Here is a 26,316-nt window from a genome sequence, read left to right as displayed (position 1 = left end):
TGCGATCACCGGAGTCGGAACCGGAGTCGGACCGGAATCGGAATCGTCTCCGAGGGGCCGAAAGGGAGGTTCCCCTGACATTCAGCATCAAACTTATCCTCCTCTTTAGCAGTGATTTGCTTAGCGCCCTTAGGTGGGTGGCCTAGAAGTTTGTGAGATATGTATTAGTGTAGACGGAAAGAGTCCAAACCTCCTCAGCCAATGCAAAGAAGCACCCGCTATAAAGGAACTCGCCAGCAGTAAGATATAACAAGAGTTTGCTAACTAGGATACTAGGCGTGTGCCCTTGGTTATCGGCCACACTAAGCTATTTGAGATTGTCTTTGTGGACAAGCTGGAGCAGCATCAGAAGGTGTATCGCGCTTGTATTAGAGATAGAGTATACGCATCACGCCCTTGCAGACGCAGGCGAGCACATTAATAATGTTGATGGGCTCCGGGCCCACACAAAATATAGAAGAGACAAGTAAGGAGAGCGACAAGAGTGAGAGAAAGCTCTGGAGCCTCTAAGCAGACAGGAGACGTGTTAGTAGTGGCAGATTGACGGGGCATAAAAGCTAGAATGTGAGTGGGAAAGAGTTGGATGGATGATTTCTACGGGGGTGGAAGTTTATAAGTAGGAGAGGGACCTGCAAAGCAGCAACGCACTGTACCTTGAAACTAAAAAAAACTATAGTCTGTAATATAGAAGTAGAGCACAGAGCACCTGTGCAGCCCAGTACCCACCGTGAATTGTCGGGTCCACCCCGGCGGGTTGGAGCAGACAATTCACGGCCGTTTTTTTCTCCGCCATAGTAATGAATAATTATTGAAAAGCGAAATGAATAATTTCAGTGACTTTCAAGGTTTTTTCACTCTAAGTCCATAGAGGTATGAAGAATTATGAATAATTTTGACATGGTAAGACTCGGATAATAAGCTGTGACACTAGTATGTGATGTCACGAAGAGGCTATCATCCAAGTATACAATGTTATGAATAATAATGAATAATTCAAGCCTCTAGAGACTTGGGTTGGACTCAGCGCCCGAGTCACGCTGTTACAGGTGTCACATAGGGTGACAGATGTCCCAAAAAGGAAATTTTCGCCGTTTGACTGTACAATCATCAGGGAATGTCACAGATCGTCACAAAACAAAGTTGTGTATTTTGACTATACAAACAACTTTCATTAAGTGACCTATAGTTGCAGCTGAATAATTGTGCTGGTATTAACCAATGATTGGCTGATCTACACTTATTACAGTGATATATCACTGAGTAAACAACCTATAAAGGTGATTGAAGCACTACCAAGGGTGCCTAAGTAATAAGATCAATATCCTGGACAATCAAATGCCATTAGTGTAGCTATATCATCTGATGATGTTTCATCACCTACATTGATGCTGCAGTATCTCTACCAATCCTGCATCAAGTCAGATGATTCTTGTACTGGTAGGTAGATCATAACCTAGTGTTCATATGATCTGATGTGATCATGGTCTTATATCTTGAGACTCTGATATTACACCGTTTTTCTCTAGTTTTCATGTGTCAAATTTGATCAAACTCAATGATCACTTGATATCTCACTGGGAAATCCATGGATAAGCATAATCTAAGTTGTGCTATGTTATAATGGATGTCCATCATAGATATAGCAGCTCCCCATAATTTTAGGTGTCGTATCTACCTCTATATATGACATATATCTTATCACACTAATATCCCAATAACTCACTTAGAAGTGAGGGATCCCCAATGGTATAAGGGTAGGAAACAAACCAAGGGGTCCCCCTATGAGATTCAATTTCCCACACCATATTATATGAATGGAGAATCTTGTTATTCACCATTATAATAATGAATAGTACTGCACATCATATCGGTAATACAGATGTAATCTGCTAGTTGATTATAGATCAAATATGTAAAACTTGGCAAATGAAGTGTATACATCTACCCACATACTCTGATGGATCTCTATATACTCTTATAGGTTGAATTGGGGTGAATATTCCGAGATAAGTTGAGTGCAGAACTGGTTTACATGAATGGTGGGGTCTATAGACTGAGCACTGGACATTTGGATGCATGTATGGGGGTATTTGGATGTCTACTCAGACTCTGTACTGTAATTAGTTGTGGTTCTGGCAAGTGTCACAGAAGGTAGCTGAAGAGAGGGTAGGTACCCATAGAGCAAAAGAGAGTGTCTTCGCTATTACAACTGGTCAGAAATTAATTTCAAGTATGATCTAAGATATGAATGTAGGATTGTATGGACCCCCAAATGAACCTGTCCAGCACTTGAATCAACCTTATAGCTAATGTGGATCTCTCACAGTCCCATTATCAGTGTTATCTAACCCAAAAATGATGAGTTCACCATAGTATGGCCTTTGCAAATCTCATTGATTTGAGTACATCTACAGGTAGGGGTCCCATGCACCTCCCAGAAAATGGTGTCCTTACCCTTGTAGCTGATCTCCATCATAGAATATATAGCACCCAAGGTCTCAGGGAATTGACTGATCCTCACAGTTGCTGTGTGGTTACAAATGGATAGAGATGTGGTAGACCATACTATGGTTCCATATCAACTTGGATCATGAGATTCCATGCATGTAGTCCCAAGATATCAGCAAAATACTGCTCCACTTAGTATTTAGGTATTCTTGGGAGTGAATAAACGAAGATAATGATAAAGAAAAACATAGCTGAGGAAGCTCAAAAGATAGTAGGATAGTATATCTTCCCAATGAACTCTCTCCCAGCTTTATCCACCAAGGCTAGCTGGTGATATATGCTTATCTTCCAGAGGTGATGGAGATCAAAGGCCACTGATAAATGAATGCATTACATTCTTGGTGCCATATTCACTAGGACTTGAGCATACATACCAGAGCTTTATGTTAGAGTAGCCAAACTTGCAAGTTGGTCACCTTACATTTTTAAAGTACTAAATATTCAATTTTTCATAACTGAATAGTCAATATTGCCATCATATCAAATGATAGTAATCCAAATACCTTATGAATCAATAGTGCTTTTGAGACCCTTTCTGCTAGTACTTGATTCATGCTTTTAGCTCAAGCAGGTATGGATATAGAGGCCTGTCAGTTATACATGAGCTAGTGATGGGTCAGTGCTAACATACTTATTGAGCTGCTCCCATAGGTTACTTAATGAAAGTTGTTTATATAGTCAAAACACACAACTTTGATTTTGTGACGATGTGTGACACTTTCTGATGATCATACAGTCAAACGGCGGAAATTTCCTTTTTGGGAGATATGTCACACCTGTGACCTCGTATAACAGTGTGTAACAGCATGTCCAGAAGCTGAAACTAGTGTTTGATTTATTAATATATATAGTATAATATAGATGAGTATAACAAGCCTGTAGATGTCACATACCAGTGATCTTGTTGTCCGAGTCCTATAGTGCCAGAATTATTCATAATTATCTATACCCGATGGACTTAGAGAGAAAAAAGCCTTGGAACTCGTAATTATTCATTCTGCTTTTCATTAATTATTCATTACTATGGTGGAGAGAAAAACGGCCGTGAATTGTCTGCTCCAACCCGCCGGGGTGGACCCGACAATTGACGGTGGGTACTGGGCTGCACAGGTGGCACAGAGAGGCTTAAAAAACTAGCGTGCGGACTGGTGAATGACACGAGGTAAACTAGTGCCTAACGAAGATGTCTAATTTACCTTTGTAACATCTGCAGGTATCTATAAAGGTATCTGTATTTATAGATAAAGATATAAGGATGGAGATATAGCTAAAATACCTAAAAAAACCTATAGATAAGTGGAAATACCTTACCTGTGTTAGTCGTAAGGTGCTTTGTAAGCTATCAACTTATTGCATGTAAGGACATGGGAACCTAGATTATTAACTAATGAGAAGAGAACAAATAGTTAGAAGTATAATGTGGTTAGACATAGAAATTATTTAAAAAATAGTAGGAGCACTAGAAGGAAGATTGTAGTAGTAGTAGATCTAGGAGTTGTAGTGTAGTATATAGTGATTATTATAGTAGAGACCAACAGAGAAGCTAACATAAATAGCATATATAATTTAACAGGTAGATGGGTTAATATCTATTGGATGTGGTATAATATACATAGATTTGATAGCACTTAGCTTATCATTAAAAAATCTAAAGTGTTTACTAAGAACCTGGAGCATTGCTCTTATTACGCTGCAAAGTAGTTAATCTGCCTGTTCTGGGTAATAGTTGTGGTATTTGTACAGCTGCTGCTTCTAGGGTGCAATGCTACTCTACTAATCCTAATAACCTCATGATCACTTAGTCAGATTTTTGCATTCTTAAATTGGCAGAGGTTCAGCATGATCTTGTTATGTGTAATATGCATTGCTAATAACAGCCTCAGTGAAGATAAAGCCGGTGTGTTTCCTTTTTTCTTTGGTTACTTATTTCTAACCTTATTACTAATCTGCTGTTCGACCAAGCTATTATTCAGACCAATTACATTTGTTAGACTGCAGTCCACTGCTTTTAAGTAGGTGTCCTTTTTATCATTTTCATCCGCCTTATATCTACTAGGTAACCACTATATTATTTAATTAGTTGTCTTTAAGCAGATCCCAGACACTTATTTCTGCATATACTTATATCACTTTTTTTTTACTTAATTTATAGTTACTATTGGGGAGTGGAGTGTTATCCACCTTTCCATAAGAATTGCAGTCTGTGAACACATAGATCTGGGTTCCTGTGTCAACTACAGAATACCCAGATGCCCCAGAGTGTCTAGAAAAATTTGGTTTTGCTGATGAAAAGGTCCCCCCCATGAGATTTAATTTTTCAGATCACATTATATACATGAAAAATTCCTTTGATTCCCCATTATAATGATGAATAGTAATACATATCATATTGGCTATACAGCTATACCCTGCTAGTTGATTATAGATCATATATGTAATACTTGGCAACTAAGGTGCATATATCTACTTACATACTTTAATTAATCTTTATATACTCTCAAAGGATGAATTAGGGTGAACATTCTGAGATAAGTTAAGTGCAGAACTGGTTTACATGAATGGTGGGGTCTATAGACTGAGTAGTGAACATTAAAAGGCATGTATAAGGATATTTAGATATCTAGTGAGACCCCATACTATAATCTATTGTAATTCTGGCAAGTGTTACAGAAGGTAGCTGAAGGGAGGATAGGTACCTATATAGGGCTCCAACCATTTCCGTGTACAAATGTTTGTACACGGTAATAACCGTTTTTATTTTCATTTAGTTTACCATAGTATGTAAATAGTAAATAAATGAAAACAAATGGTTTAAATGGTTATCCTCTAATAACAATAGCTGACAGGCTCATAACCATGTTACTACTAGGAATATGTCTGGTTACCACATGCATACTAGTGTAGAACATACATCCTACATGAATATGGATAGTTGCGGCATTCCTAGGCCTCTTCTTTCAGGAGTTCATCACATGATCCAGCATCAAATAAGTCAAAGGCAATGAATCTTGACCTACATGCCCATCTAGAACAGTATTACAAGTGAGAAAATGACATCCTTCACTTAAATAAACCTTATAAACTCAAGTACGTACCATAAAATTGTTAATTATTCTATGTGATTATATTAGCATTTTTAACTGTTTTTAAATGGTAATAAACATTTACTAAATGTTTTCTTACCATTTCCGTTTAGTTTACCTGGAGATGTAAACGAAAACTAAATAGTTGGAGCCCTATACCTATAGAGCAAAAGAGAGTGTCTTTGCTATCTTCAACCCTATATGTATTCAGTAACAGTAACTTAATAGACTTGTTTTGCACTCTTTTTTAGTCTCTTTAAGTGGATTATGGACAAAAAGCCTTTGGTATTGTTTACTACCAGCTGCTCCTAGGATTCCACTGGGCGGCTACTAGCTGCTACCATCAATTGGCAGGTTGCTACCAAGCCTCCTGAGATCAGGGGACTTGTCTACCGCGCTACCACAGCTACTGGATCTACAGTGCATCTGGTTGCAAAGTTGGCCTTTCCTGTGAAGTGACTTAAGAGGACATATCCATAATACCCAACATAGCACTATAGATTCCTGCATAAGCTCCTATGCCAGCCTAACTTGTTTTGTAAATAAAAATAGCAAGGAAAGACAAGCAAATATAAGAGCAGACAGGGGTGAAATAGCAGGTAAAGAGATCAGAGGCAAGATACAGTCGACAATACAGCCAGGTTTCCCGAACCTTTTTTTTTTTTTTTTTGAGTGTTTAGAGTAATTCACTTCAGTCTGCAGAAGCATTTTAAAGAACATCCACTAGGGTGCACTGGGGATTACTAGTAAAATGCCGGGAATTAAGCTCAGGGGGGAAATGCCTTTATGCACGTTTTAAAACCAGTGTGGGACTCCTACTATGGTATGATTTATCCAACACCTTTTTTCAAGGGTAGAATACCCACTAAAACCCCCTTTTCATATATCTAGTTATCCAGCAAGGAGTCTTCATCCAGCAGAAGCCCACTCCAAGTATTTAGCACCACTTGGTAGTCAATAGCTAATTTACTAAATTTATTCTTATTTGTCAAGATTCTATCACGTTGAAGTATTGAATTTATCAATGTTAACCATCGATTATGTATCTCCCTAACCCTAATGTACATGTAAAAAAAAGACAGATTCTTTAATTGTGGATATGAGACATCTTCTTTGATGATCATGATTGACACCGGCGATCACTCCTCCGCATGCCGCCGTATCATTCAGCGAGAAATGGCAGCGATCGATGATCCCGCATGTGCGGCTGTCGTAAATCACACGGGTCACGCGGGTGACGCGTCTGATTTACGACCGCCACCACGGCGATGGGGAACTGCCAGCTGGCTGATTCGTATACCGCCACAGGGACTCGATAAGGCTTGGACCGACATTCGCGCGACTCGGATGGCGCGGGACAACGCACACAGGAAGAAAGATGTGGACTAGGCAGAGAAGAGAAGGCCGAGGTGTGTGATTCGACGCACTTGTGGCTGCTGAAGGACGCTTGGAGATGGCGCAACGACAGCCACACGGGATTCGCGGTCCATTGCACCCGCGGCTCAGAAGACACTGGGCTGGTGACGGTATCCACCACCCGTATCCGCGTTAGCGTTCGAAGCCCTGACTGTTGATCATCTTTCGAATCTAATCGCTCTTCTGCAGATAGATGTGTTCCGAGACCCCTGATGCTGACCGGCTCGTGAATTGGGGGCGTTCGAATTACAATGCTCATTCATGATTCGCCCCGGCCCAGCTTACGTCCGCCGCGCCGCCGTTGGTCAAGACTGCGATTGGTCCGCCCTAAACCAAGCCTGAGGAGATCCCCACCCCGCGCTCGCTTCCCGCATACACTCTTTCCCGGCGACTGATTGGTAACTTGCGCAGATATAGCGCCACGGTGGGTGTATAAAAAGACTCCTAGCACCAGGGCAGTGCAGGCTTCGGATCCGTTGTCCTCGCCGTTCGTCGTCTTCTTGATTCCCTCGTTCCCGCCCGCCGTCGTCGCCCCCAATAAAGGCTCCAAGACACGTCCTTCCTTCCTTTGCAATGTCGTCCTCTGCTCCCCCTGGTCCCCCGTCTGGCCCGCCCGATGTCACTGCACTGTAAATTCACCACCCCGTTCATCAACTGTGTACTCACGGGTTGGACAGTTTTGGGCCCCTCCTCCTCGGCGCGCTCCTCAACACGCTCCTGTACGGCGTCATGGCGGTCCAGGCGTTCATCTACTTCAACCGCTACCAAAAGTGCGTCCATCCAACTGTTTGCGTCGAAGTTGACGACCCCCTATCAGAGATCGGACGTGGTTCAAATACCTCGTACGTCGCCATCGCTCCCAGTTATCCGTATTAATATTTGTACAGGTGAGCTACCTCGTCCTCGTCGAGACCGTCAATCTTGTGTGTATTGTGGGGCTGGTGTATGAGCCGCTGATTGTCCGTTACGGTGGGGGTGCTTAGCATCTATTATTGCTTGCTGACAGCGAAATTCCAGGTCGCATGGAGGCGCTGATTACTTCTCCAATCAGTGCGTCGTTTCCCACTTGATTCTGTCGTGACTTTGATTGGTTCTACAGTGCTTCGACCGGATGCTGTTTTAACAGTGCTCATCTCCGCACCGACACAGCTGTTCGTCGCGTGGCGCCTGCAGGTCATCACGCACTCGTACCTGCTCTCTGGCGCCATTGCCATTTTAGCCGTTGTCGCATTCGGCGGCGGCGTCGCAGTCTCCACTGTTGTTTCGCTGCACCCTGACTTTGCGAGCTTCCCCACGTTCAAGCCGGAGGTCATTACGTGGCTTGTGTCGAGCTCCGCTTGTGATGTTTTGCTCACGGCATCGCTGGTGGTATCCCTGGTCGGTGTCTTCCCTTCTCCCCTGGTCTTGAAATGCTGACGCACATCAGTGGACGCGGAAGTCGAAGGTCGCGTCAACCGACAGCTATGTCAACAAGATTATTCGATGTGCGTACCGCTCTCGTCTGCGTGATGTGTTGGCTACTTATCGGCGCCCCCGGGCCGTTGTAGTAACTGTGCAGACGGGGCTAATCACCGCCGCCGCCGCGTCGCTTGACATGCTGCTCTACGTGCTGATCCCCAACACCAGCTAGTGCGTCCATCCATCTCTGTTGATCCGGGCCCGGTATCTCACGTTGCCGACCCGACAGCAACTTCATTCTTGACTTCCCGCTCTCGAAGCTATATACGAACAGTCTGCTCAGCACGTACGGTGCCACTGCATTTCCTTCAAATTGCTAATGGCAAGTCAGGCTAAACGCCCGCCCGTGGCGCGAGTCCGCGCAGGACTACAACGCGCCGAACGTGCTATTCGAGCAGAGCGGGAGGACGGGGACGTCCGGGACATCCGGCGGCGCGAGCCGGAGCCGGACCGGCCCGCAGACTTTTAGCCTGGTGCAGACGGGAACGCAGAGGAAGGACCATATGGGGCTGGGCTCGTATCAGCCGGTAAGCATCCGTCTATGTTTTTCTCTCAGTTGCATCCATTCGGTTGGTGCATCCCGGGTTGGTTCCTGCGTAAGGCGGATCCGGATACCCTGTTCAGGTTGGCGTGGCGTGTCGGAGCCGCTGTCCTGATGCGGACTTTAGCCTCGGAAGCACAACGGATGTGTACCCACGCCGCACATGTTCTCCGAATTTGTTGCCATCTGCCCGTCTTCCTTTCTGCGGTTGCTGTTCTTATCTTGCTGATTGCTGACGTGCTCGGGCTAGTCAACCCAGACCGCCACGGGCGTGAACGTGAGCGTGAAGACGGAGTCGTTCCTCGACATTACGCCTGCCCCTCACCCATACGGCGTAGGCGTGGACAGCAAGAACGGCCATGGAGAGGAGCAGTACGTCGTCGCGATGCCGCGGTACGAGCGCGACCAGCATGCGCATTCTCCGGTGTAATTTATGTTACTATGTATTTTATAGCTATAGAGTGTAAGTAACTTACCAATCAAACCGTTGAGGTTCGCAAAAACTAAAGCGTCTCGCGAGGCTCGAACCCAGGGAGTCTCTCTGGTCGCCGGCCGCCGGCCCGAATCCGGGGTGTGATTTTGGGACTCGTGTGGCTTGCGTGTGGACGGCCGACTATGGTGGTCAAAGTGGGGAAGTATTAATTTTACACACACCTTGTGAAATTTTCAGTTTTCCACAACATTTTGAACAAAAGACTGTTTTCCGCGGCTATGAGGACGCGGGCTGGGCCGGGCTTCGGGCTCAAAGCCCGGCCCGGCAGACCACTAAGGTCGACACAATACAATCATCCATATGAGTTGCATACTTATGAGGGAGTCAAGAAAGCTCCTTTGCCAGCAGCAATGGATCAAACCGTTGGCCACGATCAAACGGTCACCGTGACGTGTGATTTGATGTGATGTGTGACGCGCTTTTTTTCTTCTTCTTTTCTTCTCTCATCACCATCGGTCCGGCGATGGACCCACCAGCGGCGTTCGCCTGAAGCTACCCAGAATTGACGTCTACTTCTTCTGGCCATCTTGGCGCTTTCTCTGCGTTGGCGCTCGTCTTAGTCAGGACAGGACCCTTCGTCAGACGTTGGATTACATCCTCGGAGGCGCGGGACCAAATTCGGCGCGTCTTCCTTTCTGCGCCAGCTAGGGCTCTAACTCCGGCATACAGTTTACTGCCCCGCGCCTTCAACTCGCATGCGGCGAGTTCCGACACTTCCCGTACGATACGATACGCGGCTGTAAGTACGGCTGAACGGCGTGATTGCCACTCTGCCGGTCCTACTTCCCAACCGTCTGCGCATGGGTGACGATTGACGCCAATTGACCCACCCAGTGATGCTGATGATCTGCAGATATCCCTCGTCGCTATGCACGTATTTCTCCGCTTGTGACAGCGAAGATCAGAAGATCCCCTTGGCTTGCGCCGTCAGCGAGTGTGTATCCAATGCATATATCTGCTGTCTATCCATTCTGTCGTCGATCCCAAGGCGATCCAGCGCAAAAGGAAGCCTCAACAGCGTCCAATCCTGCGCTAACAGCGTCAAGACGCGATCGCCCATCATCGGTGTATTGGTGTCGGCGCGTGATGTGTTCGGGAATGGGAGGAGCAAGCGGCCATCCCGCCACTGCAGGAGCGCGGATCGGGCAGCTTTCCATCATCATCACGACAGAAATGTCTTCCATCAAGAGGGGGGGGTGCGCTCATATACCCTCCTACACGGGCCCGCGATATATCATGCTCGATACGAGATACCATAAAAAGCGACGGCAATTTCCCGCGGGACCGTGTCCTGCCAGTCCTACAGCGGGTTGCCTGTCGTTGGGCTCTGCGTTCCCCTCCCGACACCCATTTAGCTCTCCCGGCCAGCTGGCGAGACCACCCACCGACTTGACATGGCTTCCTCGCAGACACCGCCAGACGTCACCGGTCTGTGAGTCGAGAAAGCTTTTGTGGATGGAGTTACAGCTGACGGATTGCCTTGACAGCTTTGGCCCTCTGCTCATTGGCGCGCTGCTCAACACCCTGCTGTATGGTGTCATGGCCGTGCAGGCGTTTCTCTACTTCCAGCATTACACGAAGTAAGTACCAGACCGAGAACGCTCTCTTCTCCCTCAGGACTAATAATAAACCCAAGGGATCGCGCCTGGTTCAAGTATCTGGCGCGTTTATTTCTCTCTGTGAAATCCCGCATCTTAAGCCTGTCCTCTCCAGGTTGCTTACCTCGTTGTTATCGAGACCGCGAGCCTGGTGTGCAACGTCGGAGTGGTATATGAGCCCCTCATCACCCGCTATGGTGTGTCACTCTATTACCTGCTACAAATACGCTCTGACATTACCTATCAAGCCCGTCCTGAAGCCCTGATCGTGTCGCCTATCTGTCCGTCGATACTCTTGCTCCTATCCCCATTGACCCCAATTTCGATCCACAGTGCTCCGGCCCGATGCGGCCCTTACCGTCCTCGTCTCCGCACCCACGCAGCTTTTCGTCGCGTGGCGCCTGCATGTCATCACCCGCTCGTACTTTCTCTCCGCGCTCATCGCGATCCTCGCATTCGTCGCATTCGTCGGCGGAATCGTGACCTCCGTCGTTGTCTCGCTCCACCCCAACTTTGCGAGCTTCGCGTCGTTCAAGCCGGAGGTGATCACCTGGCTCGTGGCGAGTACGGCGTGTGATGTGGTGTTGACGGCGGCGCTGGTGTTCTCGCTGGTGCGTTCGTATCGCGCGACGTTTCTCTCGTTTTTTGACGCCTCTGTTTTTCGATAGTGGACACGCAAGACGAAGATGGCGTCGACGGATAGCTACGTGAATAAGATTATCCGCCGTGAGTCTGATTCCCTTAGTTCGCTATTTCTTACCTTGGCGGACAGTCACGGTACAAACTGGCTTGATCACTGCCACCGCCGCCTTGCTCGACCTGCTGCTGTACATCGCGTTCCCAAACGCCAGCTAGTACGTCCCTCCTTCCTGCCCGTCGCCGTTTATTTACCTCAGCAGCAACTTCATCCTCGACTTTGCGCTCTCGAAGCTGTACACCAACAGCCTCATCAGCACGTCTGTTCCTCCCATCCGTTCTGCACATCCTCCGCGGCTGACCATTTGCACGCCAGGCTCAACGCGCGGCCGTGGCGCGAGTCTGCCCTTGGCTTTGCGCCGAACGTGCTGTTCGAGCAGAGCAAGGAGGGCACCTCAGGCAGCCGCTCGCTCAGCCGTGGGCCCGGTCAGACCTTCGGGCTCACGCAGACGGCGACGCAGACCCGGCCGATGGGGCTGACCTACCCGCCGGTGCGTCCATTCCTTACCTCCGATGCGCCCGTTGACATCGAGGCACAATATCTGCAGTCTGGAAACGCGACGGGGCTCTCGGGTGTGAACGTGAACGTGAAAATGGAGTCGTTTGTGGACGTCGATGCGGCGGGGCCGTATGGCGATCGGAAAGAAGCGGGGGAAGATGCGCGGAACCCGCGGTACATCGCGATGCCTGTGCGATACCAGGAGAGCCGGGCTGTGTAGGACTAGTGTATTTTATTTATTTGTTTATGGACTTGGTATTCCACGTAGATGCAGAGGACGCTGTCGGACATCATCCTCATGTACTATGTCAGTCAATTGTTCACGTTAGGCATTGCACTGGCATTGACGACTCCTCGTTAACAAGCGCCTTAAATAGAGCTTATCAGCAACCCGCTTGCTTCAGGCCAGATTGCGATGCTAGAAATCAGAGCGATTGAGATAAAATGGGCGCCACTTGCAACAAGTAAAACCAAAGGTGGAATACAAATTTTGAATGTCGACGTCTTGGGTTGCTGATACTTATGCTCTCATCAAAAGATTTGTTTTTTTGGTTTCAAAACTTTTGATCAAGATGGTGGGCCACATCGGACACCGTACAAGCATATGCACCAAATCTATTTGGGGTCCGAGCTCTACGCAATAAAATAGATGGATTTATGGATGTAGGGATATGTGATATGTCTAGTACCTATGCCGATGAGTCGTCAAACAGTCAGCAGTCTGTGGCGAACCCAAGGTTCGCGCATCAATTGCGTGGCGAAAGATGGACTGGATATGGACACCCATGAGCGCAACGCATCTGGCCATGAAGCTTGTCCTCGTGTGTATCAAAGAGACGGAGACGACAGTGTGCAATAAAAATAGGTGGATTTCCGATTAATGGATGTGGAAGTGATATATCTAGCCAGTAGTTGGCGATTTACGACAGAGAGATGCTGGGGGATCGCGCATTTAATGCGGGGGACGAGTATCCAGAGGCGATTCACTACAACGCCATCAGTCAGTTCGTCTTCTCCTCGGACAGGGCACACACCGGACTGCTCCCCAATCTCCGCTCCAGCTCGCCCATCTTCTTCTCCAGGTCCTTGAAGCGCTCGATCTTGAGCTGGTGGTACTCTCGGAGGACCTCGCCCTGCTCCGCCTTCAGCCGGCGGAACGCCTCGTCCAGCTCGTGGTGCCACGGGTAGAGCACAGTCGTCTGGAAGGCAAGCGCGCCGGCCGCGACGGCGAAGTTGATGTACGGCAGGAGCTGGCGAACACGGGGGCCGAGGACCATCGCGATGTGCAGCGCAGGGAGCGGGGCGGACGGATGGAGGCGGGAAGAGAAAAGGTGGGAAAACATGTGCTTGCGTGTCCGGGTCTCGTTTCACCCGGGTCTAGACTCGGCGCGGATCATCGATCGGGGTTAATCGGTGACAATCACTGGCTGCTGCCGTTGGCGGATGAATCAAGCAAGAATTACTGAAAAACATTGAAACTAAGTACCACATTTAGGTATCAGGTTCATGAGGCAGTATTACAGTGTTACAAACAAACCAACAAACTACACCACCAATAGCATTCTGTATCAATTTATTCAATTCGGTGGTCACACGTCACAGCGGAGCGGAGCACCGACACCGAGACATGATTCAAGGTAGGGCCGACGAGCGGCGTAGCACAAACTGATTTAAAGTACATAAAAAGTGTCCTACATATACAGCATTGTAGTAGCAATTGGGTCCAAGACTGGCAAATGTGGGTAAGTATTTTCAGATTCTAAATTATCCTGGCAGGAGCTTAAGCTTGATTTTTAACTGAGAGTAATACACCGCCAATGGGTTTCCAGCTGTGACATAGCTGGAAAATCCCCGGTGGACACATGTGATGGCTGGCTGGTTCCCGGATCAGTGACACATGGTAACCATGTTTGGTCGCAAATGGATCCATGATGGATCCAGAAGGTCTGGGCACCAGCTGGGCGTCCAGGTAGCTGTTATATAATCTATTTGGTATTCAGGCACAATACCGCAGGCAGGTAAATACTAAAATACGGACAGAAAATTATAACAAAAATATCAATTGCAAGAGTAAGCGAATATACAAGGACTACTCGAGTAGCTACAGTTTAGCTCTATTGGAGAGCGCGCGGCTGGACAACCTGCCGGCGGCAGTGGGGTCTGCCCTTCACATTCGCATTCGCGACACCATTGTTGCTGGGGGGTCGGCGTGGGCACAACGACAGTCGTGAACTGGATTTCGGTTTTGGTTGACAGCAGGGTTAGAGGGGCAGTGCGGGGGCAGCGGAGGTCGTGGGTGGGGTTGAAGAGGTAGCGGAGGAGGGCGGGGTGTTTTGCATGGGCAGGGTGGGGGGCTGGGGAGGTTAGTCAAGCGCGGTATAAGCTCAGGACAATGCACACACAACAAGTGTTGAAGTCTACGCTCGAGGCGTAGAAGTGTTGCCTAAGATGGCATCAGTAAACCCAGAATACGAGACAGCAGGGACGCACTAATGTGTGCACGGTTGTCATCACGGCGCTGGGAGGCAGCGCCCACCGCTTCGGACACGGTGTAGGGGCTGGCGACCTCAAAGGGAGGATGGCAGGCATTGCCAGGGCTGGAACCTTGAGTCGGAAAAGAGAGTGTGAGCATTAACACTGCACACAACAACTGCTGCTCACCGGCGCTCACCCTTCTCCTCGGAACTTCAGCATGCGACCTCAATGAAACACTAGAAAAATAAGTGAGCAAACACATTAACAGCAAGCCACGCTACTTACAGACCGCCTGCTTGATGCGAGGACGCTGGGGTGGGCGGTACATTTGGGGGGATGTGAGGATGGAAGAAGAGGAAGAAAAATGTCATTTGTGACTGTGACTGTGAAACGATTGATGTATCTGTGATGTCCCGGAGCATACCCGCCCATTGCGTCAGCCTAATTTTATCATCAAGCTCGGCTGGACTTAGCAGATTTGGTTGATCTACCCAATACTGCAATACTGCCTTACAAGATTTTCTGGACATTCTCTTGATACAATGGAAACCAGCTGGACCCAGATGTTGGTTGGGTTATATGGAAATCATCTGGAACCTCCAGCTAGCTCAGACCTATGAACACTTTGGTGGTGTATTTCTTCAAAGTATTCAATCACACTAGGGCTTCTGCTAAAGATTGTTCCCAAAGCAGAACATAATTCTAATGTTTAACAGCTTTAATTGAAGTGCCTCAAAATTTTTGGCTGCGTTGTCGATGGTGGACAAGGGTCAACACACCGAAAAGTGCCGAGCTGTCACACACAGGCATCACATCGTGTTCTTGTACTTCTCATGTTGCATTTATGATATTAGCTTTGACTCATATCCTATCTGAGAACTTGATAAGTATGTGATCCCATTACTTGCAAATCAAGTCTAAGTTTCATTTTTCCATCTGTTCAAGTTATTAAAATGTAAATTGTCACTGTCCCTGGTATGAACTGTATAAGTTGTCCCAAGTACTAGGATTATTTACATTTGTTACCAATAAAATAATATGTCTTGAACATGTATATTTCTACAAATTCTCCTAATATTCCTATCACTTTTATTTTTTTTTGCTGCCTTGGTTTGTCCCCAACTGAAAAAGAAGATCACTGTTTCATATTGGCTTTCTTACAAATTAAGAACCAATGGAGAACTCCCTTCTTAAAGGGTTTTTGCTGATTATTGCTCAGGCAGAAACCAAATCAATTCATTGTTTACAAACTTGGAAAGAAAATTTTGATATTTCATTAATGAAGGACATAATCTCTTTGTTTGTGTCCAAATTTGAAAGCAAACCACTGTTTTTGGTTTGTAAAAAACCCATTTCAGGGGAATATTTTTTTTTTTTTTTTTTTTGGCAAATTTCAGCACAAAATCTACTGTCTTTCAACTTGAAGTTCGAGTGTCTTTTAAACAATTTTTTGTTTTGCAAAATTTCGAAAGCATTCATTTTGAAACATTATTTCTAAAATAAACTAGTCTTTTTTTAACCCGCTTCAGCGGCCTGAATTACTCAGTCTCCGATGTATGAACACATCGACGGTGTTGAAGGCTGTGTTTAGGTGCTGGTGCTGTGTCAGTGTGACAGGACAATAATCAATGATGCTGTGCCAAGCTGTTCTTCTCTAAACCACGATGAGCAACGTCGACGGATGCCCGCCGGACGCGCTGGAAGGGGCGGGTATTCCTCACGGCACAATGTCTATTCGCGCGCTTTGCGACTGGATCCAGGCGGCTACGGAGATTCGGGACACCGTCATCACGGACATTTGCTGGTGGCAGGAGGCGGACACGATCCTCAAGCATCAATGTCTGGCCTTGCGCTTTCATCATGCTGGTCTGGCCTACGACCTGATCCTCGAGCGCGCGGGGAAGGCCATTTTGCGTCCGTTTGAGCTGGCAGCGGACAAAGCAACATTCATGGCGGCGAAACCGGAGCCCGACACAGCTTTTCATGGAACTCATCGATTGCTATTCGCGCTGGTCACGGACCGCAACATCCTTCCAAAAGGTATGGCGCTGTTTTAGTTGCATCATGATAAGGGGAACCATTCTGGCTAGGGACCTTTTGCGTTGACGCATTTAGAGACTTTCTTGACTACAAATGGTCGGGACCGTATCCTCGCCTGTGTGATTTGGCACGTTATGTGGAAATTATCGCTGGGGAGGAACCGCGGTACAGCATTGCCACAAGCAACTGTTACTGGTTTTCACGCATCGTGTTCCATACTCTGGCACTGCGCCATTATGCCTTCCCATTTGTTGCGACATCGATCACCCCGCGGACGTTTGTCATCCCGCGCACTGCCGCCCTTCAGACGTATGGGACTTCAGAAGTCAAGGACCTCGAGCTCTCCCGCCACGATCCATCCTCGGTCTCCCTCGTCTTCCGCTTCCTGCACTACGAGGAGTGGCGGAACGGCATCCTGATGTTCCGTCGTTTGGTGGTGATCTTCCTGGTGTTGATTTCGCTCGGCGCGACGAGCGGGGTGGTATACGCCGTCTACCACGCTATCCGCCACACATCGCCGATGGTGGCAAAGACGCGCCCCATCAAGTCCACGGCGGGGACCATGGCGGTGTCGATCCTGATCACCCTAATTTTCCTGCCCCTCATTTGTGTGATGATTGGGTTAGTTGCGGTGCGCTGGATCACTGCCTTGCTCACGTATCTGCTTATCCGTCGGCGGACATTGCAAGTTTTGGATCTTTTTGGTGCGCACGCCTGGTTTGCTTCAAGTTGAGGAGACATCGACAAAGCTGACACTATTCATGCAGACCGAGGGATGAAGATGGAAAGCATCCGAGGGGACTACGTTCCCCCGAAATTGCCATTCCAGAGGCACAGAAGAGCAGCTGCCGGACCCAACGACGAGGTCTCTGAGACGATGATTGTGTCCAGGCGGCCCCGGACGTTGCCGAAACTGTGGGTGCACGTAAGCCATTTCCCCCCGTATCTACGCCGCTTCTGAGCCCTATGCTACCAGGACGAACAGATATACCCTTGCACGAAAGAAGCGTACCTCGCGGCGTGGGCACGATTAAGTGCGGGCAACCAGGCTGGCTGAGCGCGTGAGTAAATTGTGAAATCGGTGGTGTCTGATTCGCCAGACGTGTATAAATACCGGTCGATAGAGTTCGTGTGCAGAAGTCACCGATCACGGAAGGCACGTCCCGAGCGCCCGGCGCCAGACTCCCACGTCGCGTAACGCGTGACACCGCTTCTCCTCCTCGTTCCCCCGCCACCGGCAGCAACGACCGCATCGCAGGGATGCCTGCGGAAAACGACGAGCTGACAGCAACGCTTTCCACCGCTCTGCACTCCCTTTCGCACGCGCGCAAGGCTAGCTTACTTCTGGACACAGCGCTGGGGCTGATCCAGAATGGACGGTATGTCTGGTCTGCAAGACCTCTTTCGACGACTGAAATGTGCTGCGACAGATACGGGCCGGAGGTGGAGAGCTATCTTGAGGTATACCTCAAGACTCCGGGATTAGAGAGACGGGATATAGTGAGGGCCCTGTTGGCGCGGGGGACTGCAAGGAAACGGGAGGGAGAGAGGCTAGACGAGCTAGCGGAGCAAGGTGTGTGGCTTCTTATATATTCCACCGTCACTGAAGCTTGCGTCAGACTTCAAAGCTGCCCAGAAGCTGGAGCCAGGTAACTCGGAGGTGCAGCGGTACTTTCAGCGCGAGACGGTGAGTCGTTTTCTTCCGCTCGTCCGCCTCCTGAATTCCAGTAGAAAATTGCTTTTGCGAGCGACCCGGCGTCGCATCGCACGCCTCTTGAAATCTGGGAGCGGATAGCGTCCTTTATTCCCCGATATCACCTTCGGACGTGGTTTTTCGTCTCCCCTTTCCACCGCGAGATTGCGGTCCGGCTCATATTCGATACGCTGGACTTGTATTTTGCGGAGGACCAGCAAGACGCTCTCAATCGCGGTCTCGACGTTTTCGACCGGGTGAAGACGGACAAAGTATTTGCTGGGCGAATAAAGACGCTAAGGATTCATTGGGCATATGAGGAGGGCGAAATGCTTGATTTAATGATGCGTGCGTCTTTATATCTCTTTTTCTTCTCTCTGTCCTGAACCGATGCCAGGTATATTCCGCACAACCATCCCCGAATTCCACGCATTGCGTTCATTTGAATGGATAGGATATCCTGAATTACGGGCAGAGCTTGTCCAAACTGTCCTTTCAGCCCACCCCAGGCTTCACGGCCTGGGCCTCATTGGATGGCATTTCGACGCCGTTGGCGTTTCTGCCTTCCACAATCTTCACAAATTCACCCTTCGAGCCGAAGACGACGACGGGTTTGCGGATATGGGAGAAGTGCGGTCGGTACTGGACCATAACTCCGAAACGCTCAAACATCTGGTGCTTGGCGCCTACCTCATGCGGGCCCACAGCTGGGATGCGGCGTTTGGGAGCGTGACCATCCGTAATCTCACCCACCTCGACCTTGTCGATACCCGCATATCACAACTCGTGCTTGTTCGCATAGCGCAAGCGCATGGTCTCCAGAGCCTTACACTGCATGGGACGTTCGAAGATCCCGTTGCCGCGGGTGTCGTATTTGGCACTGATGTCCAAACTGGGGAGGACCACTCGCTCTTGCCATTGTTGGAATCGTTCCGCTTCATCCTCATTGGTCATGATGACCAACCAGCGCTATACCGATCTGTCACCCAATTTCTTGCCTCCCGTCAGCGCCTCCGGAGACTGGACCTCGGCAGCTGTCCGTGGGAGCTCGTGCACACCCTCCTGCCCACCCTTCCTTCGTTGCGCGTATTTGGTGTCCGAATCGCTCATCTGACAGTCGCTGCGTTCTCATCATTGGTGGACTGTCTTCCGTCATCCCTAATCGCCTTGCACCTATCCACCGCTGTCGCAGATAGACCTGTCCACGACCCCGCGCTCGTACATCGGCTGAAGCAATTTACCTCCCTTGGCTTTTTGCACCTCCAAAATAGCGCGAGTCGGCGGCCACAGCCTAGCTTGATGAGCGAGAAGGAGTGTGCGGTCCAGACCGACGCGTGGGCCGGCGCGGCAAAGGGTGTCGCGGCGGCCCTGTCGAGCATCGATTTTCTGGGCTGGCATGGCGAGCACTACGTTGTTATACGCTCGGGAGAGCGGGTCACGTTGAAGGAGCTGCCGGGGAGAAGACATCTGGACTGCGGGAGTGGTGTGGATTTGGGCGGGGAGGATGCAGCGTGGCTGGAGAGGAAGGATGTGCCGATGGATTATGAGATGCCTGTCGGCAGGGACGGGTAGAGCTTCCGGCATTTTTTCTACTTTCTCTCTCCTCTAGGCCCCAGATACTGTGTATAATTTTGCTGTACCGTAAGCTCGAAGAACGTTTTCGCCCGCGACGAATATCGATGACGCCGCGTCCATTCCAAACTTGAATTGGTACAGGTTCATGAGACTACCAGAGATAGGAAGATAAGATGCAGACCCCGCCGAGAAACTGGGGCGAACAAACAACGCTGACTCTCCACAAGTTAACCACTAATCTAGTTTGAAATACAACCACTTATAGGAGGCATTTCCCACTTCAACGTAATTGAGGGGGCTCTTAGGTGGTTGGTAGATTTCTGTGAGAATTATATCATTTATTCTTTCCACGGTAATGAGCTGTCAATATGACCACTATATGAATAATAACATATGGACCCCATAAATTCCCTTTCATGCACGATAGCCTTGCAATATATGGAGAATCTCAGAATAAATGTTGGAAACCTTTGAATCAATTCTATTAAAAAAATATTCATATTAGTGCATAAAAGGACAATAAGAATATATTCTTGATTTTATACACTATTAAAAGTTGAAAAGGTTTTTAAGCAAGATAATGTAAATCGCTTTGCCGTACCGCGTTTCTCATGCTATGGGCACGTGACCGGTACCATTTGAAAGGGAATTTTCTGCTCTTTCCAACGGCGCTCCTCCATCTGATAATGACCAAGACAAGGTAGATGACTTCAACTGGGATGATAAGGATAATGCTCTGGATAATAAAGAGTTGCAAACTTGGCTTGTGACTTATATCGTTCTTGTAGATGAAACTGTAGATTCTGATACAGAGTGGCTGCCTGCAGATATGCTTCACAAGGTCAAATGACGCAGGAAGGAGCACAAGGATAAGGATAAATTGTAATAATTATGTATGATACTAATAAGTTAATCATGCAGCTAGACAACCTCATTATACAATAGGACTAGGACATGTTGGTAAAGCAAAATGAATCTTACAAGAGCCTAAGTGGAGAAAGAGATTACAAGGCTAACAGGAAATGTCTATTTCAGCAGGAGCATGGACATTGACAGCTTTGACACCTGTTGAACCAGAACCTGAGGCTGACCAAGTTAGACCAAGCACTACTCTTGTGGCAAAGAGCAAAACCTATCAACACCAAAATATCATAAACTTAGCAAGTGACTCTGAGTCTGAGAGGCAACAAATGGATATGGATACAGAGCCAGTAGAGAGATTTTATAGGACCTATTTCTGCAGCACCCTCACCAGTGCCTGGTGCTATCTTCAGCTGCAAGCTCTATACAGTTAAGTCCAATCTCAACTAGGCTAGCAACTCCAGTCGCTGCTCCAGAGGAAACTATAGTCTATCTCTAATGAAGATAATGAGCAGACAGACAGATTTGAGGAAGAGTGGGAGGCAGAGCTGGAGGAATAAGTCTCAGAGCATTTAGCTGATATCTTAAGCTGGGATGGAATTAAAGAGCTAGTTGATCAGTGGCTTAAAGAAGGGAAAAAGAAACATATTCCTCTGGCACAGGTTGATCAGTGGTGCTTGAAATTTCTGTACCCTCATGCTGAAAGGATTCTTAAGAATCCGTGCCAGTATTGTGATTGCAAGGCAATGACATGAGAAAGAAGGTGTTCATTTTGCTAGACATGTTTGAATGCTAGTTAGGCACTTTGAAGTCTTTAGGAGTCTTCCTAGGGAAGCCCAGGGAGGCATGCAGGATTCCTGTTCTCTTTGATCAGAAGAAAATATTAGGAATGCTACTAGGACTTGGTTGGAGGCACAACCATCTGGAGGTATTATTTTTCTAAAAATTTTCAATATGCCATTAACACAACAATTTTACCAGGTATCACTACTAATAAGCCTTTATGTGAAAGAACTGCAACCCGCTGGTTAATAAAACTAGGCTGGAGATTAACTGTCATACACAAAAGTGATGATGGAAAGCAAAGAATCCAGAAAATACATTTATGCCTCAAACCAATCCTTCAGTTGCTCAAAGAGGAAAGAAACAAAGATGACAACTGATGCCAAATACCAAGCACTGGAATATTTAAATACATGCCCACCTGAAGTGATTAGTGTAAGGGCAACCCCGGAGGCCTGAGATCAAGGTCCTAGCAGGGGAGGATCCAAAGCGTGAACATTGGTAAGCGAATACAAATGAAGCTGACCTAGCAGGGGAGGATCCAAAGAGAAGAAACTCTAAGGGTCCGCCTGCTAGGTAGCTGACTATATACTGCTTGTCCGTAGCTGCCGCTGTCGGGCACAGAAGGCTTGGGCGGCGTCGCAGGCGAGGTCCCAGGGCGACCGTCGGGAGGGCGTTGACGGATCGGTGATTGTGCGGGCGAGATGGAGGGCCGGACCGGAGACGGAACCGGAGTCGGACCGGAATCGGAGGCGTCTCCGAGGGGCCGAAAGGGAGGTTCCCCTGACATCACCCCCCCCTTTGAATGCGGCGTCCCGACGCATAGACCGGAACGGAATCGAGTCGAAGGTCGCGGAGGCGATGTGTCGTGGCTTGCCAGGGTACTTACGATAGAACTCCGCAATTTTCTCCGGGGCGAAGACGCGGTCGAAGCGGACCCATTGGTCGTGCGATGCGTCGTAGCCTTTCCATCTGACGAAGTAGTTCAGCCGCTTATACCTCACCCTTGCGTCCAGGATTTCCTCTACTTCCCACTCCGGGACTCCGTCCTCGAGGTCCGGAGGGGGCTGGTCGTAGCCGGGGCGTCCGTCGAAGGGGTCGTCCTGAGCGAGCTCGAGCTTGACGACGGGGAAGACCGGGTGGAGCTTCGAGTAGCGCGGAGGGAGGTCGAGCTTGTAGGCACCTTTGCTGATCTCCGCGACTATCTTGAACGGCCCAAGGCGGCGATGGGAGAACTTTTCCGAGGGTCGAGTCGTCCTGATGTCAGAGGCATCCAGCCAAACACGGTCGCCAACCTTAAACTCCGGAGACGGAGTCCGTCTCCGGTCGTAGTAGCGCTTGTACTCCTCTTTGGCCTTAGTGAGCGCGGCCTTGGCTTCAGCAACACCAGTGGCGATCCGGTCGCGGAACTCGTTCACTGACTCCATGGCGGAACGGACTCCGGGTTCGAAGCCCATGCGCGGGAGCCGTCCCGTGTCCGTCATGAAGGGGACCTGCTGCGTGGAGGAGTGAACGTGGTTGTTGTAGGCGAACTCCGCGGCCGGAATCAGCTCATCCCAGTCGTCCTGCTGGTAGTTGGTGAAGATCCGCAAGTACTGCTCCAGCTCCTGGTTGACGCGCTCTGTCTGACCGTCTGTCTGCGGGTGGTACGCGGTGGACGTGGCGGGCTTGATGCCGATTAGACGCCAAAGTTCTCGGGTGAAGTCCGCGATGAACTGCGAGCCGCGGTCGGAGACGTACTTCTCCGGAGTCCCATGGTGCCGCCAGACATTCCGGTAGTAGAGGCGGGCTGCCCCTACTGCATCGACCGTCGTATGACACTCTGAGAAGTGGGCGCTTTCTGAGGGTGTCAACGACGACCATGATCGCGTCGTACCCATGGGCTTCGGGAAGCTCTACGATGAAGTCGACGGAGACGGTATGCCAGCGTTCCGGAGGCGTTTCCGTGGGGTGCAGTTCTCCGTGGGGCAGTCTCCGGAGTGCCTTGGTGCGACAGCACAAGTCACAGGTCGCAACATACCGGCCGATATGGCGAGACATCTGAGGCCACCAGTAGTTCCGGGAGACCAACTCCAGGGTCTTGAAACGACCTGCGTGTCCGGCGACTCGGGTGTCATGGCAGAGCTCGATGATGCGTCTCCGGAGGTCCTTGTCTTTTGGTACGACGATCTTTCCTCGGAAATGGAGAAGACCGCCGGAGACGGCCCACTCGTCAGAACGTGAGGAGCGGGGGCCTCGAGCTTGACCTTGAACCTTAAGAAGTTGCCGGGCCGCTAGTGCGACGGGCTCCTCCAGGTCAGGCTCACCGGAGAGGGCATCACGGATGTCACGGAGGAGTTCAGAGCCGGGACCGAAACGGAAACGCCCTCGAGTGCGCGGACGTGGAAGAGTTCAGGCCGCAGAAGGACGACGTCGGAGTTGTCGGAATCGACTCCGTGGTCGGGTCTCCGGGAGAGGGCGTCAGGCCGACCCATATCGCGGCCAGGTTTGTGGTGCAGCGTGAAGTCGAACTGGGAGAGGTACAGAGACCACCGGGCCTGTCTCCGGTTGAGGTGTTGCGTCTTCCTGAAGTACTCCAAATTCTTATGGTCAGTCCAAATCTCGACAGGGTGCGCGGCGCCCTCGAGGAAGTGTCTATATTCCTCGAGTGCGCGGATGATCGCGAGCATCTCCTTGTCGTGGATTTCGTAGTTGCGCTGGACATCATTTAAGCTTTTGGAATAGAATGCTACAGGGTGCCACTTCCCGTCCGGGGCGGATTGTGAAAGAACCGCCCCCTCGCATAATCAGAGCTGTCCGCCTCGAGTCGGAAAGGCCGTGTGTCGTCCGGAATCGCCAGGACCGGTTCCGAGGTGACCGCGTCCTTGATCGCTTGGAACGCGGAGGCCTCCCGCGTCGCCCCAAGTCCATTGCTGGTCCTTCTTGGTGAGCACGAAAAGAGGGCGCGCAAGGGTCGAGAAGTCCCGAATGAACCTGCGGTAGAAGTTAGCGAACCCAAGGAACTGCTGAATGTCCTTCTTGTTTTCCGGAGTCGGCCAAGCGGAGACGCCTGCGACCTTGACGGGGTCCATTTCGACGTGGTTGTGGGAGATGATGACTCCGAGGTACTCGATTGACGATTTTTCAAAGTCGCACTTCTCCGCTCGGAGGTACAACTTGTGCTCCTGGAGTCGCCGCAAGACCTCCTGAACAATCTGCCGGTGTTTCCGGAGGTCGGAATGGGCGATCAAGATGTCGTCAAGGTAGATCATGACGTCTCCGGAGAGGATGAGGTCCTGAAAAATGTCATTCATCATCGTTTGGAACGTCGCGGGAGAGTTTGTCAGGCCGAAATACATCACCAAGGGCTCGAACAGGCCTCGGTTAGTCCGGAAAGCCGCTTTCCACTCGTCACCTTCCTTGATCCGGACGTTGTTGAAGCCCCAACGGACGTCGAGTTTGGTGAAGTAACGAGCGCCTTTGAGCCGGTTGATGAGGTCGTTGATCAGCGGAAGGGGGTACCGGTTTTTGACAGTCATCGCATTGAGAGCACGGTAGTCCTGGACGAAGCGGAGTCCGCCGTCCTTCTTCTTGACGAAGAAGACCGGAGACGCCATCGGAGACTTGGAGGGGCGAATCCGGCCCGTCGAAAGCCCTTCCTCGATGAACGCGTCGAGCTCGCGTTGCTCGAGGGGCGAGATGGGGTACACCTTGCAGTTGGTGGGCTTAGCGTCGGGGACGAGTTCAATGGCGTGGTCCCAGGCTCTCCGCTCCGGTAGCGTGTCGAAGGACTCCTTGTTGAAGACGTCCTGGAACTCCTTAGCCCAGTCCGGGATCTCGGAGGGCGGAGGGGCGGAGTTCCTGGCGAAGGCTTCGGCCAGGCGTTGCGAGACAGTACTGCCAGCGTATCTCCTCCGAGGGGCGGAACGAGGTGTAGAAGATGCGGTCACCATCTTCAAGCTGACCATCGTCATCGTCGTCGTCGGAGTCCGGCATCAGATCAGGCAGGCCGGAGTCGTCACCGGAGACGGAGTCGTCTCCGTCATCAGACCCAGAAAGGTCCATGGCGCAGACCGAGGGGAACGGGCCGGAGCGGAGACGCGCTTCTGAAGCGACCGGAGTCGCCGCAACTCGGTCCGTTCGACCCGCTCTTCCTCACGGCAGGTCGAGCAATTGCGGGGGCACCGTGTCATCTTGACCTCCTTGGTTTCCCAATTGATCTCTGGGTTATGTTTCCGCAACCAGGAATACCCCAGGATGAGGTCTTGCTTGCCAAGATGGGTGACGGCCAGCTGAACTCGTTCGGCATGGCCCTTGTAGCGCAGGACCAAGTCCGCGATCTGTTTGATGGAGCCAGCGTCATTGGGGGTGCCATCGACATTGAAAACCGGAATCGGCTGATCGAGGGTGCGGACCGGAATGCCATTCCGAGCAACATAGTTTGTGTCAATGAAGTCGGAGGTGGCACCACAGTCGACAAGCCCAGAGAGTGAGAGCTTCAGCGCTGGTGGTGGACTCGAGCTCTAACGGGAGGTGGAGGGAGTTCGCCCCAGGGGCAGCGGCAACGGTGTACTGCTTGGGCAGTTTCTTTTCCCAGGCAGTGAGGCGGCGGAGGACG

At 49.7% G+C, this 26,316-nt stretch overlaps 4 protein-coding genes across 4 annotated transcripts; 3 read left to right on the top strand and 1 right to left on the bottom strand.

Annotated features, from left to right (window-relative positions):
* Positions 1–7,580: 7,580 nt before the first annotated feature.
* On the top strand, positions 7,581–9,436 carry MIND_00189600 (uncharacterized protein; the record flags this gene model as incomplete). The annotated part of the gene is made up of 10 exons (XM_037358804.1): positions 7,581–7,636; positions 7,685–7,777; positions 7,825–7,849; positions 7,895–7,976; positions 8,025–8,057; positions 8,107–8,384; positions 8,434–8,636; positions 8,695–8,751; positions 8,797–8,992; positions 9,257–9,436. The coding sequence occupies 10 exons, from the start codon at positions 7,581–7,583 to the stop codon at positions 9,434–9,436; spliced, it is 1,203 nt and encodes a 400-aa protein (XP_037223899.1).
* A 1,457-nt stretch (positions 9,437–10,893) lies between these two features.
* Positions 10,894–12,512, top strand: MIND_00189500 (uncharacterized protein; the record flags this gene model as incomplete). Its single annotated transcript, XM_037358803.1, has 10 exons — positions 10,894–10,931; positions 10,987–11,079; positions 11,117–11,153; positions 11,213–11,294; positions 11,346–11,378; positions 11,431–11,708; positions 11,766–11,823; positions 11,870–11,951; positions 11,997–12,053; positions 12,110–12,512. The coding sequence occupies 10 exons, from the start codon at positions 10,894–10,896 to the stop codon at positions 12,510–12,512; spliced, it is 1,161 nt and encodes a 386-aa protein (XP_037223898.1).
* A 763-nt stretch (positions 12,513–13,275) lies between these two features.
* Positions 13,276–13,635, bottom strand: MIND_00189400 (Mitochondrial phosphate carrier protein; the record flags this gene model as incomplete). Its single annotated transcript, XM_037358802.1, has 2 exons — positions 13,276–13,278; positions 13,327–13,635. The coding sequence occupies 2 exons, from the start codon at positions 13,633–13,635 to the stop codon at positions 13,276–13,278; spliced, it is 312 nt and encodes a 103-aa protein (XP_037223897.1).
* A 2,796-nt stretch (positions 13,636–16,431) lies between these two features.
* MIND_00189300 (uncharacterized protein) lies at positions 16,432–20,072 on the top strand (the record flags this gene model as incomplete). Its single annotated transcript, XM_037358801.1, has 8 exons — positions 16,432–16,807; positions 16,858–17,511; positions 17,575–17,732; positions 17,945–18,186; positions 18,238–18,380; positions 18,427–18,494; positions 18,539–18,848; positions 18,898–20,072. The coding sequence occupies 8 exons, from the start codon at positions 16,432–16,434 to the stop codon at positions 20,070–20,072; spliced, it is 3,126 nt and encodes a 1,041-aa protein (XP_037223896.1).
* Positions 20,073–26,316: the final 6,244 nt, after the last annotated feature.

Source organism: Mycena indigotica (genome assembly GCF_014461135.1).
Source record: "Mycena indigotica strain 171206Taipei chromosome Unknown Mind.scaff0002, whole genome shotgun sequence".
Taxonomy (NCBI): domain Eukaryota; kingdom Fungi; phylum Basidiomycota; class Agaricomycetes; order Agaricales; family Mycenaceae; genus Mycena; species Mycena indigotica.
The sequence above is the reverse complement of the archived record's forward strand: the minus strand, read 5'-3'. Positions and strand labels throughout refer to the sequence as shown.